This window comes from Centruroides vittatus, unplaced genomic scaffold (genome assembly GCF_030686945.1).
Source record: "Centruroides vittatus isolate TY-2023 unplaced genomic scaffold, ASM3068694v2 contig_1683, whole genome shotgun sequence".
NCBI classification, from domain to species: Eukaryota; Metazoa; Arthropoda; class Arachnida; order Scorpiones; family Buthidae; genus Centruroides; species Centruroides vittatus.
The window spans coordinates 361,506-378,115 of record NW_027121024.1 but is presented as its reverse complement, the minus strand read 5'-3'; the positions used below and the strand labels follow the sequence as shown (position 1 = coordinate 378,115).

Here is a 16,610-nt window from a genome sequence, read left to right as displayed (position 1 = left end):
CTTAATTTTTGTAAAAAAATATTTATAATAATAACTTAATTTATTTCGTTTTTTTCGAAAAATAATAATTTTTGGATATTTTTTCCTTATTATTATTATTTATTTTTTTAAATAATATATTTCTAAGGAGAAGTTTAGGTCGAGTGATATCAGCGATAAACATTCATCCCCGAGCCGGAGAATGAGTCACTCCTTGTCGTCATTTCCGGTGTCCTAGTAATCGTCCATTCGGATTTAAAGCGGGGGAGATGTCGAGTACGTTGGAGTTGGAAGATTATAAGAAAGTTGTCAACGAATTTCTGGAGAAGTCAGCTGATTTGGGTGATGGATGGTCGAGGAAGGCGATCAAGGTTGGAATCAAAAATGAATCGTAAATTAAATAGTATTCTAACTACTACCTTCCCTCCTCTGGCGGGAATGTAGTATGAGACCGGTTGGACCTTACCAAATCGATAGGCGGGGAGGTGAGGACGTCGTGGGAGGGAATTTCAAATCGGACCAAAACACGAAAAAAGTCACCATAAATACAGTTCGCCCGAATCTTTCGGGGGAAAAAAAGAGGAACGAAATAACACCACAAACAGGAGACGAGAGAAACATAAACAGCGAACACCCCCTCGGAAATGATAAATGGTCACGTCCGACTGCCCCTTCTTAATTTTTTCCCTCCCCCTCGGTCTGCATTTAATGCGACAGGACTTTATCAAAGCTTAGGACTATTTTTGTCCTGGTGATGGGTGCGCAGTTGTGCGTCAGCGCACGTGGCCAACTCCAGTACTCTCCACAGCCGAGACATTCGATCGATCAGTCAGGCCGGAGTATATCCAGGCGGAAGTAATGCCATACACACGTGGTCGGTTGGGGCTACACGGCGCAGGCGACAGCCAACGGCTAATCAACACAACACAATCGCTCCGATATTTATTATTTAAAAAAGAGAGAGAGAGAGATACGCGCGCTTACGTCACAACTACGCGCCACTCCCGAAACAAAGAAGAAAAAACTCCCTCTAAGCGGAAACGAGGACACACCCCCGCGCGATGACGATTTTAAAATGGTGTTTTGGCATTTTTCTTCGATTTTTCCCCCCTTCGCATCGGGTCGTGGGTTCGGTTAATTCATCCCTCACGCGCTTGGTGGAAGTTTTAAAGTTTCTTTCCCTCTCTATCATAACCTGAGTAGTGTATATGTAAATTTATTGATTGGCGTTTGGTTAGGACCACGAGTGCTGCTACGTCGGGTCTCCTGTTGGCTCGAGGAGGGTCGGAGTCGGGGGTCGAATCGACGGCTGAAGATGCTGCTGCCGTTGCCGCGATGGTGGTGGTAGCTGCTATTGGAAAAGGTCATCGTTGCATTGTTGTCTTTACGCCGGCGAATCCCTTCCAACTACGCCGTGACGTCAGCCAGCGGGGATGTTTTCTCCGTGCACGTGACCCGCGGCACATCTTCCAACATTTCCCATTAAGCACCCCTTCGACCCCATCGATAGAAACGTACACACATGTAAATATACATACATACATACAAACACACGCCTACACACGTATATACGTACTCGTACTCCCGTTTTCCTTCCAAATTATCGGATTAAAACACGCGTCCCCACCTTCAGAAACGGCAAGGGAGGGTGATAGAAGCAAAGGAGAGAATAATATATATATATATATATATATATACTTGTGTATATATATAAATTTTTTTTCTTCACGTTCTCGGTGTTTCGCGTGGCAATGCGCACGCGCTTAGCCATGTAAAGTATTCAAGTAAATTCTATTCTAAATCGTTTGAAGTGACCTGCTCGCCTCGTGACGTCATCAGCTGTGCTTTAGTTTATTCGCGCGGCGCATGCGCCCACGAGTTTTGTGGTGTGCAAGGAATAATATTCGATCGGTTGCAGGAATAAAGAAAAACTTCCTCGATCGCATATTCACAATTTATCAACGCCTTGATTCTTGCCCTTAACGTCGTGTGATCTTTACCCAACCGTGGCAAAATAATAAAAAAATAAATAAAAATAAAAAAATAAACAAGAAGGGCATTAATTTCGAATCTCTTTTCTTTTTTCCCGACCAACTTCGCCGAATTTTTTGTACTAAATATTTAACTTCCGTCGGGAAAATTGCAAAATGGAAGAGGAAACTGTGGCAGACGGTCACTCCCTCTAGTGGACGATTTTTGTTGTAAAGGAATAAAAAAAAAGGAAAAATTGAATATATATGTATATATATGTATTGCCTTCAAGGTCACCTCTAAAAACCTCTCCAATTCTATCTTGCAGCGGTGTTTAGCGAATAATATTTAGCATTGACGTTTGCAATAAGATTTTATCCGTCTGTATGACTGAACTTTAGACATTTTCTCTTTGCTGTGTGTTTGTGTGTGCGTGTGCCTTTGGAATAATTCCAAACCGAATCGACTCGACTCGATACGCAACCGGTTGTGAAGAAAACTTCTATTTTAAAATATATAATTCGCTTTACGTTTATAAATATTTTAAACTACGCGAGTAATAATAAAAGTCTGGAAAACATTAATTATTAACATAAATAACCCGAACATGGCTAACTGTCAACAAGTCTCCACTGCATCTCTCTCCTCTCTTTCTCTCTCTCTCTCTCTCTCTGTATGTATGTTTGTGTGTGCTGCTACTACTTCTCTCCCCTTTCTCCAGCATCACAGATGCAATTTCTCAAAATATAATCCCCAACTTTTGAGATATGAATAATATTTTATTTATTTTGTTTTAGTTATCTCGTCCCACCCCCTGTATTTTTTTCCTCCTTATCGATTTTTATAAAGGGTTGGTTTTAGTTAGATCTCTGATTAATTCATATTGTATGCATGTATGTATGTATGTATGTATACGTATGCTGTACTCGGGAATCTCTTCCTGTTGATCGATTTCGCAGATATTAACTTGTATGTTTTCTCCAACGCTTTATTTTTATTATTATTAATGGTGATTAAATGAGTATCGGTCGTGTCCCGATCTAATAATAGCGCCATTTTTTCCCTCCCCCCCTTCGTACGCGGTTTGCTGCGGCCTTAGTTTTAAAATGTCTTACGTTACCGATTTTTACTCTATATCAGATTCCATGCTGTAACTGTATATTCGAAGGAGGTATTGATATAACAATATCCTTCCCTCTACGTTTACCTTTACGCCAACGTCTGCACAGTTGAAACTTTCACGAATATTTTTTAATTCTTTACATCCCCTTCGGCTTCTGCCCCCTCTCGTTTCGATGGAAAAATTTTCGAATTAAAACCCGCCCTCTGGTGTATATATTTTTTGCATTCCTTCCACCCCCGTTAAACTTTTTAATCGTCCATTATGAGTTTATATATTTTTTTTAACCTTTGAATTACTTCTTAAAATCTCTAATGGCTCCCTTTTAACCCCCCGTTTAACTCTGTTAACCTCCGAGCTACTTCATTAATCTTCCCATTATATTTTTGTGTGATCTTTAGCTACTCGGAAACGTGATTTGACCTTTCAGTTAAAACAATACGCGGCGAAACCTGCTTAAAGCGGAATATTTTTTCCGTTCGGAACAGGTTTATTTATTTATTTGTTTATTTAAACGTAGAAAGTCGCTCCGTTCCGTAGAATTTTGACCGTTTAGGCTGGTTTCCGTCGTAAACAGGTTATACTTTACTGTATTTAAATCTTTATTTATTTTACAAAGAGGATAGAGTTAAATTTTAATCCCGAAACCCGGTAAAGATCGATGCGACAACTTTCTAGCTTATCTTGCAGTTGGGTAGCCATCAGGGATTGGAATCTCCCGTATCCGACGCTCTTAACCTCTTATGTAATCCCTGAACACCCCCGCGAAAATTAACCAATGCACAAAAGTTTCGCTGCCCTATACGACACCAGAAGGGCCCCAAACACGAAGCGGGCCTCGAAGAATCCATAAATTTTCAAGGCCTCCTGCCCATAGATCGCCCTACTTAGACACGTGTTCGTAGTGTTCTGGGAATATTTTTATTGTATCGATAGGGGGAAAAAATTATAAACCGTGGCAAGATCCTCCTCTATCCTTCAGAAACATCGATTTTAAGAATATGTATATGGCTCGAGGCTGACTAACCAGAGAAGGCCAGAGGGGAAACCATGCAGAAATGCCCGAGGGATAAACATATACTTGGATTGAGGAAAAATTCCGCCAATAATTATAATTCTTATATTCTCCTGTTTGTGTTCTATATTTCCTCTAAATGTAAAATTAATAATTTTACGACGACGTGAAAGTATTTTATTTTTCTTTCTCTGTCTCTCTATTCTCCTCCCCCTTTTTGTGCTCTTAGAAAATATCTAATGGTGCAAACTCGAATGCACATATTTAAGGGGGGGTATCGCATTACCGATTTGATTATTATTATATATAATACATATAATTTTAATTGTAATTCATACGAGTTAATTTGGAAGTATAATTCGGATCTCGATTGGGGTTCGTCTCTTTGCCCAGATTGTTGTCATCAAGGTCGTGTGTAGCAGAAGAGGAGTAGGTTTTTTTCTCGCCCCGGGCTCAATATCGGAAGCGTGAGGTCCAAAGAGAGGGCCCAATACCGATCGAGGCCTACATACCAAGATGTAGGAGGCCTGCCAGATAACGATTTTGATCGTCAACTTACATAAATTACACGGCTCGATACCAGTATAGTGCCCGAATATTCCTACTTTTACTTGGCAATTTGGATATATTCCTTGTTTTTAACCGTATTTAACGAATATTCTTTATTCCGTACCAATATTTAATGAATAATCAGTACTTTAAAACCATATTTAACGAATATTCCTTACTTCGAAACCATATTTGTTAACGAATATTTTTTTTTTTTTTTTTTAAATATCGATTGGTAAATCCGTGTTTAAATTCAAAACTCGTATTCCTAATTTTTTTTTAATATATATATTTTCGGAATTATAAATTCGTATTCTCGTAAGAATTTAGGAATATTCTAACAGAAATTTTATATATATTTTTAACGTCACAAGGCCTAAACTTTCCCTCATTTTTATGCTACTTGATACAAGTCCTACGTGTAGCGACGTGTAACCTTGCCAATAACTCATTTATTATAAGTATGAAAATTAATCATATTTTTGCTACTCTCTGCTTTGAGAATGGCGAAAATATTATTCAGCTAAATAAAAGTAGAAAACAAAACAGAAACTGCGTGTAAAGAATAGAAGAATAAGTTGTTTCTTCCCTTTTTTACACGCTTTTCCCTGTTATAAAGTTGGAAATTTAAATGTATTTATTACTTTGGAGTCATATTTTTATTCCCTATTTTATTTCTTATTTGAATGCATATTCTACTTCCTCTACTTCTAAACCTTATTTTAGCGAATATTCCGTACTCTGGAATCCTGTTTTAAGGAATAAAATTCCCTATTTTGAAACCCTATTTTTACGAACATTTCCTGGTTTTTATCCTATTTTAACGCACACTCTCGACTTCTAAACCTTATTTTAACGAGTTTCCCCAATTTTGAAACTTCGTTTTAACGAATTTCCCTACTTTAAAATATATATTAATGAATATTTTTACACAGAAAATTCCATTAAAAAAAAAACAAGAATTTATCTATCTAGCATAGGGGGGACATTTTTATCTCCTTTTTAAGTGTATTAAAAAGTTTACACCATTAAAATCTGAGACGATCCTTCCGGGAACTATCTAACTCGATAATTTTTCTAATGTTAATGTGCTGAAGACCATTGTAATTAAAAAAAAAAATTTAAACACTTTTCACATTCGACGTCACCGACAAAGGCTCGATGTAATAATAACAATATATATTTAAAAAATCTATTATCCTTGTACATTAACCCGAGTTCGGTTTAGGAATGGCTTTGACCCATTTATAAGGGTTCCTTCTCTCTTTGTGAAACCATAAAATGGACGAGTAGAAACTCGATGACAGGAACCACCTACCACTTTGACCTTGAAGTTTGTATTATTATGAATGTACTGTACATAGTTTCCTTCGCGAGTCGCTAGTAAAGGATGTATGTGGGATACTTTTACCTTTCCCTTTAAATTGTTGGCAGGCATTAACCCGTTATGCCCTCTTCCAATAACTTAATTCGATGGGTAGTAAGCTGTCACGACACTACATAAACCCCCTACGAACGTCTTTTATAAAACATCGATAGATGGCGACACTGTCTGATATATAATCATTAACATTAAAAGAAAAAAAAAGAATTAATGAACAATAATAAGTTACATTACTCATATACTAAAATACCAAATCTATGTGTATCTGTTGACTGTTACGTAAACGTACAACTCGTACTTATTCATCATTTCCTAACCGAAAACTTCCTCCAAACAACCAGTTCTGTCCTGTTTTCATTACCCCGCATTTAAATTATTTTAAAAGGTAAGCGTAAACAAGGAGCCGTAACGAATCATAAAAAAAAGGGCACGCGCTCGAGCCCTGTTAATAATATATGCAAAAATTTAGACGCTATAAAATCCGATACCCCCCTTAATAATGAACGTAGAGGAAGGGAAACGTCAAATTACCATAAGAGGGAACAAAGGTAAAAGATCCAAATTATTCACCAAATTTAGCACAAATATTGGGTGGTTACTAAATATATGAAGCGTACAGACGACCAGACGATCTCTTACACGTGGATATCCCCCCTATATAGTTCCTTTTACGCGGTAATTCCGCATTCAATTAACACTATTTTTGGAGGGAAATATATATATATATATATATATAAATCGGAGAGAGAGAAAAAAAAAAGATTTTAAAGGAGAATCGGTCAAAACAATTTCAACAAAAGCAGAAGAAACAAAGTTATTTATCAGTACAGTGACATATAAAATGCATCATTAATTTCTCGTAGAACGAATCAGAATTTGTACTTTCTAGTTTAGCTTCTTTTCCTTCTTTCTAGTTTTATTTTAGACAATTCATTATATGAGCTGTGTCTAATTATGATAAGTCAAGTAACTCAGTGACCCGCTTTAGAAATTTAGAATTGGTCCCAGCAGAGGTTAAATTAAACAAGAGAGTAGACGTTTCTTCTTTTTCTTCTTTTTTTTAAATCCACATTTTAAAAAATAGCATTTCTTCCTTTCATTTTAAATATATTTATAATATTTTTCTAACTAAAGAAGAAGAAATATGAATTTTTAAAGAATTTTCCGTGTTTTTTTAACGTTTAAAGTAGACAAAATTTCTTATTGGACGATTTGAAATCGAAAAAAAACGTATAAAACGTAATCGAACCAATAAGCGCGTGACGAAATGTTTCGTTTTCAAATTTAAATTTGTAAATGATTATTAGAACAGAACTATTGGCAAGTTCAGTAAAACGTAATGAGGTCGTGTGACGTTTCGGTTAACGGTTAAACGAATTCAATGACGTTTTTTAAATTCCAAATATTAATAAAATTCTATTGGTGGAATTCAAAACGTGACATTTCTTTCCGAACCAATGAAAGTTTTCGTTTTTAAAAAATTGATTATAAAAATAACTTTATTTTTCGGATCGACAAATTACCGAACTTCTTTGTGCTTTCAATCTTAGAAGCCAGGGGACTAAAAATCAGTTTGAAAGGTTGAACTTTGAACTCGGCTTCCAATGGAGCGTTATAGCTTCATGGATCCAGGGCTAATTTGAATTAGGGGACCCCATATAGTACATTGTGTTTCTTTCGATGAAATTTTTTGGGGAAATATTTTTTTATAAAAGATTGCTTTGGGGCCCCTTTGCTGGTGGAGGCCTAGGAAATTGCCCATTTTTGCTCATAGGATAACCCGCTACTGTCCACCGCTACGTCATAGGGTTTCTAACTTCTGTTATTGGTCCGTTTCATTGGTAAAGGTAGCTACAACAAAATTCTTACAAATTATTTTATTGGTCGATTCTCACAATTTAAAAACGATCCGTGCCTAATTACGTCAGAAATTGGACGAAGTAAATTGATTTTTTTTTTCGAAATTCAAATATTTAAAAAAAAAAATTAAATCAATCATAGCTCCATGTTGGATTTTTTGTTTTCAATTTGAATTTTGAAAATAATTAAAAAAAACTTGATGGATTTTGGAAAAACATAATTGGTCATGGATGACTTGCGTTTTTCGAAATGGACCAATGTAATTCTCGAATTTAAATTTCGACTTTTACGTACTCTAGAATTTTTAATACACAAGAAAAACGATTTTCTGTTGGTTGAATTTTAAAGAAAAATAATTTTTAAAAAAGAAGACATTAAACCAATGAAAGAGCCGAAGACAATTTTCATTTGTTTTTTCAGTTTCAGAATTCGAAAATCGCTAAAAACAACTCCATTGGGCAGTTTCAAAAAACGTAATAAGTCACGGACCAATTACATTAAATATTGAGCGAATTCTTGTGTATAACTTTTGTTTTTTTTTGGATTCAGAATTTTTTCTGATAATTATTTGCAAGAATAGTTTTTATGTTACACATTATTTTTTCTTTTTAATTAGAAAAAAATTGTTGGTCTGAATAGAGAAAAATTATTGTCGGAAGGAGAAAGTAAAAGTCTCTCTCTCTCTCTACTCTTTCTCTACGATACTTTTTCATTAAAATATCCCCAACATTTTTTTATAAATAGAAAATTTTCATAATTCTTCTCCTCTTTCATACTGACACTGCTGTCTATTATTGATCGATTGTGAAAAACGTAAGAATCAATAGATCAATCAAATTATATGAAGAGTATTTCTTATTATTGGAAGTATAAAAGGCGAATTTTTATTGGTGGATTTTCGTGAATATATTTTTATTAAAATTCGCGGCCAGGAACCTTTGTTATTGTTTATGCAAGGTGTTTTATTTGGTATTCTAAACATTGGTTTATTAAAGATTAGAATCGGGTGAACGGCGCGCTCTCATTAATTACCAATTTTACTAGCATTCCTATCGAATTTTCATTAAAATTTTAAGCAATTTTTCCCAACTCCCCCCAAAATATTCGATAACAATTCGATGTTATCTTACGAAATAAATACTCCGAATATTTTCTGCAACTTTAAATATTTACACTGTTTAGATTATTTCGTATTATCATAGGGGGTGCCACTCCATTCGAACCTAATTTGTAAACCCGAAGGAAATTCCCTAATGACTTAATATATTCTAATAAATCGAAAAGTTTCTTGGGGATTTAAATGGTAATCGTGCATCAAAGTTTGCCGCGGAGCTATAAAAGTCACCAATTTTACATCGCTTTGCATAAGGTATTGCTGTTATGTTATATCGAATATTGTAAAACGTAAATCTGAATGTCAAGCGAGCTAATTTGCATAAGAAATAAATTCGAGCAAATTTTTAATTTCTTATAATTACATATACTGGGTTCTATTATTTCGACATTTCTATTATTCTTTTCAACACATTCTTCAGGTTAGGTTCGATTCTCTTTATCACTCCTGCATGAAGCGGGGGAGGGGCGAAGGATATTGTGTATAAATAAAATAATGTTTAAAATGGGAATATATTCGTTAAGGAAAACGTAATTTTTAATTATATTTTAATAATTAACGCTTTAAAATATTCCTCCGTCGCCTAAAATATTCATAATTTTTACTTCGAGTTTACCTTTTAAATTGTTCACGTCACTCCACTCGACCCTAACTTGGTTTCATAATCACGGCGATAATGGATTTAGGATATTTAATATTCGTTTGTTAAACATGTAAAACGTATTTAAATGTCCATCAAAAGGATATATTTATATTTAAAAATATGGAAATTTTATTATTTTTATTTTTTTTAAATTTATTTTTAATAAAATATTAAAATAACAACGTAATATAATACAGAAAAAAAAAATATATATATATATTATTTTAGTAAAACAAATTAAATTTTTCAGGGCAGTTAATTAATGAAATTGGTATTTTAATTAAAAGTGGTATTTTTAAATTAGATAATGTTTTTAAAATTTCCTAAACATCGATCAAATATTTATCTTTTAAAAAGCCTCGCGTTAGGTTCGGTTGGAAGGTAGCCAGAATATAGCACTTTCACCAATCAGAAGTATCGAAACTGATTCTTAGCTTGCCTGGACTAGTCTATTGCGGCGTTGTAGGGGTGGTGGGTTCGCTCTTTGAAGAGAGTTCTGTAAAGGTCTCCAGCGTTCACCTTTTTATCGATTAGTTCCTTCTTTTCTAATTCCGATTTCTGTCGATCCGTCTCGTTTTGGAGAACAAAAGTAAAAAAAAAAGAAAAAAAAGAAAATATACGATAGGTGAATATCACGAATTAATATTAAACAATTTTTTTAAAAATACATTAATTGTTTCTTTGTGATATGCCATGTGTGACGTAATAGTTGATGTAAATTTATTTAAAGGTATATTCCACGTCCACGACATTTTAAAAATTTCCCACGATTTCGTTTAAAGTTATTTTTTTTTATTATTTATTATATTTAAATAATTTTTTCCACATTAAAAATCAAATTTCCGTTCGTTTTATTAGTTCGTTTATACGAATTTTAAAAATTCCTCTCCCCTCGAAAAACAATTCGTTAATTTTTCGTGGTATTAATAATTAAACCAATTAACATCGAGGAATTTGTTTCGTAATAAAAAAATAAAAATACTTTATTGGTCAGTTTAAATTTTTAAATGATTTAGTTTCAACTATTGGTTGTCGTTATCGATATTATTGTTACGCAATAGGTTTTAAAGAGCCATTCGGAGTCGAGAAATTTTGTTTTTGAATTTTTAAATATTTGAAATTTAAAGAAACGATTTAATTATTCTGATTGGTCAAATCGTTATATTTGAATTCTTTCCGTTATCGCTATTGGTTGTTGGCGTTTTATAGATTATATTTTCGGATAATCGTTTAAAATGTGTGTTAACTGGAAATTTGTGCTTAATGTTTTCGGTTTTATAATAAAATTCGGTAAATATAAAAAGTTTGGTAAACTTTTTCTCGTTGTTATTTCGTACGACGTTTATTTAGATACACATGATGCTAATTAATTTCGAGTTAAAAGTTTTGTAAATAGTGAATGAGCTCCATTAAGAGTATTCATCAATGAATTTCGGGAGATGATGTGTCAAGAGCAGAAAGCCACCTGACAAACAAAAATAATGGCATAACACAAAAGCGAGCTAACAAAAATACGATTTGACATTTTGACCTTTGGCAATAAAACGATAAAGATTTTTCAAAAATAAAAATATTCCCACCCTTCTTCTCCTCTCCGCTTCTTTTTTGTTTCTTTTTTTAAATACAGAAAAATGTATGTATACGTTTATGTTCGACGCGTGTACAAAGCGAAATATATGTACTCAATGGAATTTCCTAGCACGGAAATTAATTGGCGAAAGCCGCAGATTGTCACAAGTTAGAAATTAATCTTTTAATAAACCGTATTAGGTTCGATGAGAGTATGCAATAATCGAGTAATAGCGGCTCCATATCTAGATATAAAAATAAATAAGTAAATAAAAATTATCGCAGAAAAATTTCTATTCCAGTGACGTTTTCTTATCCGAAATGGTTTACGGTTTCGCTTGGTGTTTGTTCTCCAATTTTTTTCCCTTTCTTATATTCTTATTTTATTTTATTTTTTATTTTTTCCTTTGGAGTCGGTGTTATGCTGTCTTAGTGCAGAGCACTCGAATGGCTTGACCTTTGCATTCATCTTTAGCATTGACACCATCAATTAGTGCTGAGGACAAGACTGGGAGAGAACAATTTTCGTCGAAAGACCTTGACCTCTCCAGTCTCCAATCCACAAGAAGAAGGAGAGGCGGGAAGTCATGTATAAGTAATGTAGACTGAAATAATGGTTTCAACCAGCGCCGACTTGTCACTCCGAATGGGAAAGCAGTTTTTGATCTGTTCTACGAATTCTAAATTTTAACTTTTTTAAAAATATTAATAATAATAAAATATTCCAATATTAAAAAATGAAATTAATATTATACACATTTATAAAAAAATTTTAACATTTTAAATCATAAATAAATTTCTCGTTTTGAGAGCAAAAAAAATTATTATTCGAGGTTACGTAATTGTTGCCAATTCTTCGATCTTTTTTAAAAGAATAATAATTTTACTTATTAATTAAAAAAAAGCTTAGCCTCGTGACCATTATATAATTTCCTACGCTGGTGCCATCGCGCGGTGAAAATATTAAACATTCGCACGTACCCGATGATTGAGGTCATGATGTGTTTTCTTAATTTTAAAGAATAATTTAGGAGATTTAAAGGAATAATTAATAAAATTATTTCAAAAATTATTGTTTATTTAAAATTTTAAATAAATTTTTTAATAATTATTATTTTAAAAAAGATGTGCATAATGAATTGAAAGTTTTGGTATAAATTAAAAAAAAATATATTTTATTTATTAATTAATTTGAAATTAAATAAGAATGGAAGAAAAAGGAAAATTTTAAGAAGAAAAATAACTTTTTTTTTGCGTTAAAAATGTATTTGCCCCGTTTTTGTAGTGGAATTTAAACAGGAAATGCAGAAAATATTTGTCAAGCGGAAATGAAAATTTTTAAAAATTTCTATTCAGGAAGCCATATCGAATTTTTCTTATATTTTATAAGGAATATTTTTAATTTCATCTTTTAATTCAAAGTAATACAATTTTTTATTTTCGTACCCCCATTTTTAATCAATATTTAAGAAATTTAATTTATAAAAATTAATTTACTTTTTATTTAATATTTGGAAAATTTAATATAGATAAAAAATTGATGTATATTTAATTAAATTTTTAAACACTTTTACGTTACAATTACATTAATAAAATTTAATAAGGAAAATCAATTAAACGTACGAATGTAGGTGCTGCCGTCTGTTGAATGAATTAGTAAATAAAATCTATCTAAATTATTTTACATTTAATATAGCCGAAATATTTCATTATTAAATTTATCGGAATAAATTGTATTTTATTCCATTTATTTTTCTAGTTTTTAATTGATTGATTATTCTTTTAAACTGATTTTCTTTTTGGACTAGCAGATGGCGCTACATTATCGACTAAAATTCTGATTTCACTATTTATTTTTCTTTTAATATATAAATTTTTAAATTACAGGAAGAAGACGGATACTCATATCTTGTTAAAACTATTAGAAAAATGGAGAATTTACATAAAGGAAATTTAAATAGTGACGATAATCAAGTTAGTATATTTCGTTCTTCTTTATAATAACAGATGGCGGTAAGGAACTTACTTCTGTCGCCATCTGTTATCCAGTAGGATTAAGATTATTTTTATAAGCAAAAATATTACAAAAATAGACTCCAAAAGACACTATAATAATAAATTTTAAAATCTTTTATACATTTTGTACATTTTAGACTGATTTATTTGAACTAAACGGAAGTATTATCACTTACGAATATCATATTGTATACAGTCTTAGCTATGCAGTACCTGTTATGTATTTTACAGCATGGAAAGAAGGTAACTATATAATGACCCTTATAATCAGAAACTATAGGTTTACAATTTATAAGAGTCATATTAAATTTTTCAGATGGTTCAACGCTGTTATTGGAAGAAATTTGGTCTGGCGTACCGAAATATTATCAGGATCAATTGAAAAACCAGCGCTGGGCCATGTTAACTCAGCAAGTAGCCATATTTTGTTTCTGCTTCCTCTTATTAAAACACTAACTATGGATGAAATATGTTGTCACATTTTTGTAGGAACATCCCATTTTAGGAAGGCCCTTTTTCACTATACATCCTTGTCATACATCAGAATTAATGAAAAATGTTTTGTCGGTTGCTGAGAAACAAGAAAGGTGAGTATTAATTTTATGTATTATACGGTTGCTTGTGTATTTGTAGAGTAATTTATAAGGATAAAGTGATGAAAGTATTAGCTGTTTGGTCTAGAGTATAGAGCAGGGGTGGCCAACTTTTGTGCACATAAGATCTACTTTTTATCGTAAAAATGTGTCGCGATCGACATGTTGTCATAGGCATAGTCTAAGTGGGGAGGGGAAAGTGTGAAATACATACTATGTTTATACACTGTTTCAGTACGAAGTGCACTCACTGCTTATGAGTCGAGTCATAACTGCATGCATACAGTTGCGTTCGGTTACAAATATAATACATTAAGTCAAGACATCGCTAGCGATCGACCAAAATTGGCTTGGCGATCGACCGGTCGAGCGCGATCGACTTGTTGGCCACCCTTGGTATAGAGGATCCAGTTTTAAAACCAGAAGGCCTACGGACTTCTGGTTTCTGGACTGGAAACTTAGAACTTAGGACTACGAACGAAGCTTGCCCTCGCTTGCTCCACGACAAAACCATAAACACGCAAGCGACTAATGAATTTGTCATGGCTCACAGAACACCAACTCACAACAAAATTTCAGTGATAAGAGTAAATTGTGGGTCTTCATGGGTGATTTCTACGATTTTGGTTGAGAAAAATCCGTTAAACCGTTGTTGCGGATTTTGTTTCCTTGAACCAAAATATGCAACATGCACACTTCACACCGACAACAGAAGCCATTTTGAAATACACACCTGATACTTTTGGTACTATAGTGAGACAAACTTAATCTGTTTTGCTATCGATTCCACGTTTTCTGTTAAAAATTCTATACGCTTTGAAAGTTGTAGAGGCGTTTGAATTGCTCTGTATATTTACTATAAACAATGAATTTTTTTTTGTTTTTCAGTTTCAATTACTTGGTATCATGGTTAAGTATTGTTGGTCCTATCGTGGGCTTAGAAGTCTCTCCCTATTACATCACTAAAGGTAAATAGTGATTCTAATGTAGATTTTATTGAGACTGCATAACTAGCTCATGATTAAAATTAGTTACATTCCAATTTATTTCTAATCTGTAACACAAAGTCATGACTCAATTAATTGAAGACTGTATTCTTTAAATTTTGGATTATACAGGGACCCATTTTAATTAGTACTCGGAATGTTTCGAGAAATTTGCATTCTATGAAAAAAAAGATATTAGGGTTCAGACAAAATTTGTCTGAACATTATTTCAAGAGATGCATTTATCAGAAGTTATGGGCGCTCAAAATTATAAATGGATGCCACACTGCACGTACGTGAATTTATGGATAGCTGCGAAGTTCATTGAATAAAGGAACAAAACCTCTTTAGAAAATCACTAGGAAACTATTATAATTCGGCGGAATCAAGATCAATCTCTTCTCTTTATCACAAGCTTACGTATGATCGCCCTGACACAGTACGTTATCAGTTCATTATTTGAAGAAAATAAACGATTCCATAAGTGCATCTTTCGGAAAAAGTGGTTTAGATAAAAGTTTGTTTTTGATGTAGAATTGTAATATTTGATTAGAAATGGACGTTCCCACTTAAGAAAATAAAGTTTGACCCATTTCAGTCCATAATAGCGCCATCTGTTTGAAATTGATAGAGCCATCGTATGACTCCTTGTTTTAAAATACAGATTTTGTCTGAACATTTTTTAGGATGGAAAAGTGAACAGTTTGTACAATTTAGCTCTATGAATCACTCCGAGGCACTGGGTATCTGTAAGCTATTTGGGAGTCTAAAAGTATTATGTGCAGTTTGACTCGCAATGGGGCCAACCATGGGTGAGAGATGGAGAATTATATCACAGCATGATAAATTTTGAAGGATCGGGACCAGTTTGAAATTTCACCCCTCGTGGCGATAAATGGAAACCTTACTGCATAGCCACCCATCTTATTTAAGTTTTATTAATTTTTGAACTTTGTTCTGTATTGAAACATTTCATTAGTAAAAATTGAAAATAGTTTTAATATAATACCATTCTTCTTTATTAATGTAGAATTGTTTCATTTTTACAGGTTGAATGTGCATAATGAAGTCTACAAATTAAACTTAAACATGCCAAAAATCAATGTAATGAAATAATGCTTTTATATTTTGATATTTTAATTAAAATTTTTAAAATAAAAATTCAGTTTTCACAATTTTATTTCTGTATTATAACTATATTCTCAATCGGTGAATTACGTTCTTATAAAATCCTGTGCTCAGTAATTTACTTGATAGAGGGGCGTATCGTGTTGATTTACAGTTTATTTTTTCGACACAAACAAATCATTTATAACTCGATAGGTAGGTCCATCTTCTCAATATAGTCTCTCTTCAGCTGTTTGCACTAGTGCCATTGGTGTGGCAACCTCTCCTGGCCCCAGGGACAAATTCTGACCAAAATTTTTGGGCATGCTGAAAGTTATAATAAGAATATTAGGCCTATCTCGAGCACTAAACAATAAGCAGAAACTTTATTTGGTGTGAATAAAAAGTATCGACTATTATAAAGCCCATTATATCTACACAAATATATTATAATGAAATAGTATAAAAAATTTATGATAATTCAATTTTTGTGGACCCTTGACACTTGGGGGCTCAGGGCTTAAGACCTATTAGTTCCTATGTATATCTGTCCCTGATTAAACTGTATGTGAGAAGCATCACAGGAGATAAAATATGGTTGATGGTTGGATGCACTGTTCATCGTGTTCGGGTATTTTGCTTTCAAAGCGAGAACCATATTAAGCAGCGTTTACTTCATCTCTAAGGTGTCTGTATAACATGGA

At 33.0% G+C, this 16,610-nt stretch overlaps 1 protein-coding gene across 1 annotated transcript; it reads left to right on the top strand.

Annotated features, from left to right (window-relative positions):
• The first annotated feature begins 127 nt into the window (after nt 1–127).
• On the top strand, nt 128–15,960 carry Atg10 (Autophagy-related 10). The gene is made up of 7 exons (XM_067263081.1): nt 128–350; nt 13,092–13,178; nt 13,358–13,463; nt 13,537–13,634; nt 13,710–13,807; nt 14,702–14,781; nt 15,849–15,960. Exons 1-7 carry the CDS (start codon nt 249–251, stop codon nt 15,851–15,853), a joined length of 576 nt encoding a protein of 191 aa, XP_067119182.1. The 5' UTR covers nt 128–248; the 3' UTR covers nt 15,854–15,960.
• Nucleotides 15,961–16,610: the final 650 nt, after the last annotated feature.

Bases quoted from the DNA above. Each gene is read 5' to 3' on its own strand.
- Atg10 (XM_067263081.1), top strand. From the start codon at position 249: ATGTCGAGTACGTTGGAGTTGGAAGATTATAAGAAAGTTGTCAACGAA. The intron at 13,179-13,357 runs GTTAGTATATTT...TGTACATTTTAG, and splicing joins TAAATAGTGACGATAATCAA to ACTGATTTATTTGAACTAAA. The intron at 13,635-13,709 runs GTAGCCATATTT...ACATTTTTGTAG, and splicing joins GGGCCATGTTAACTCAGCAA to GAACATCCCATTTTAGGAAG.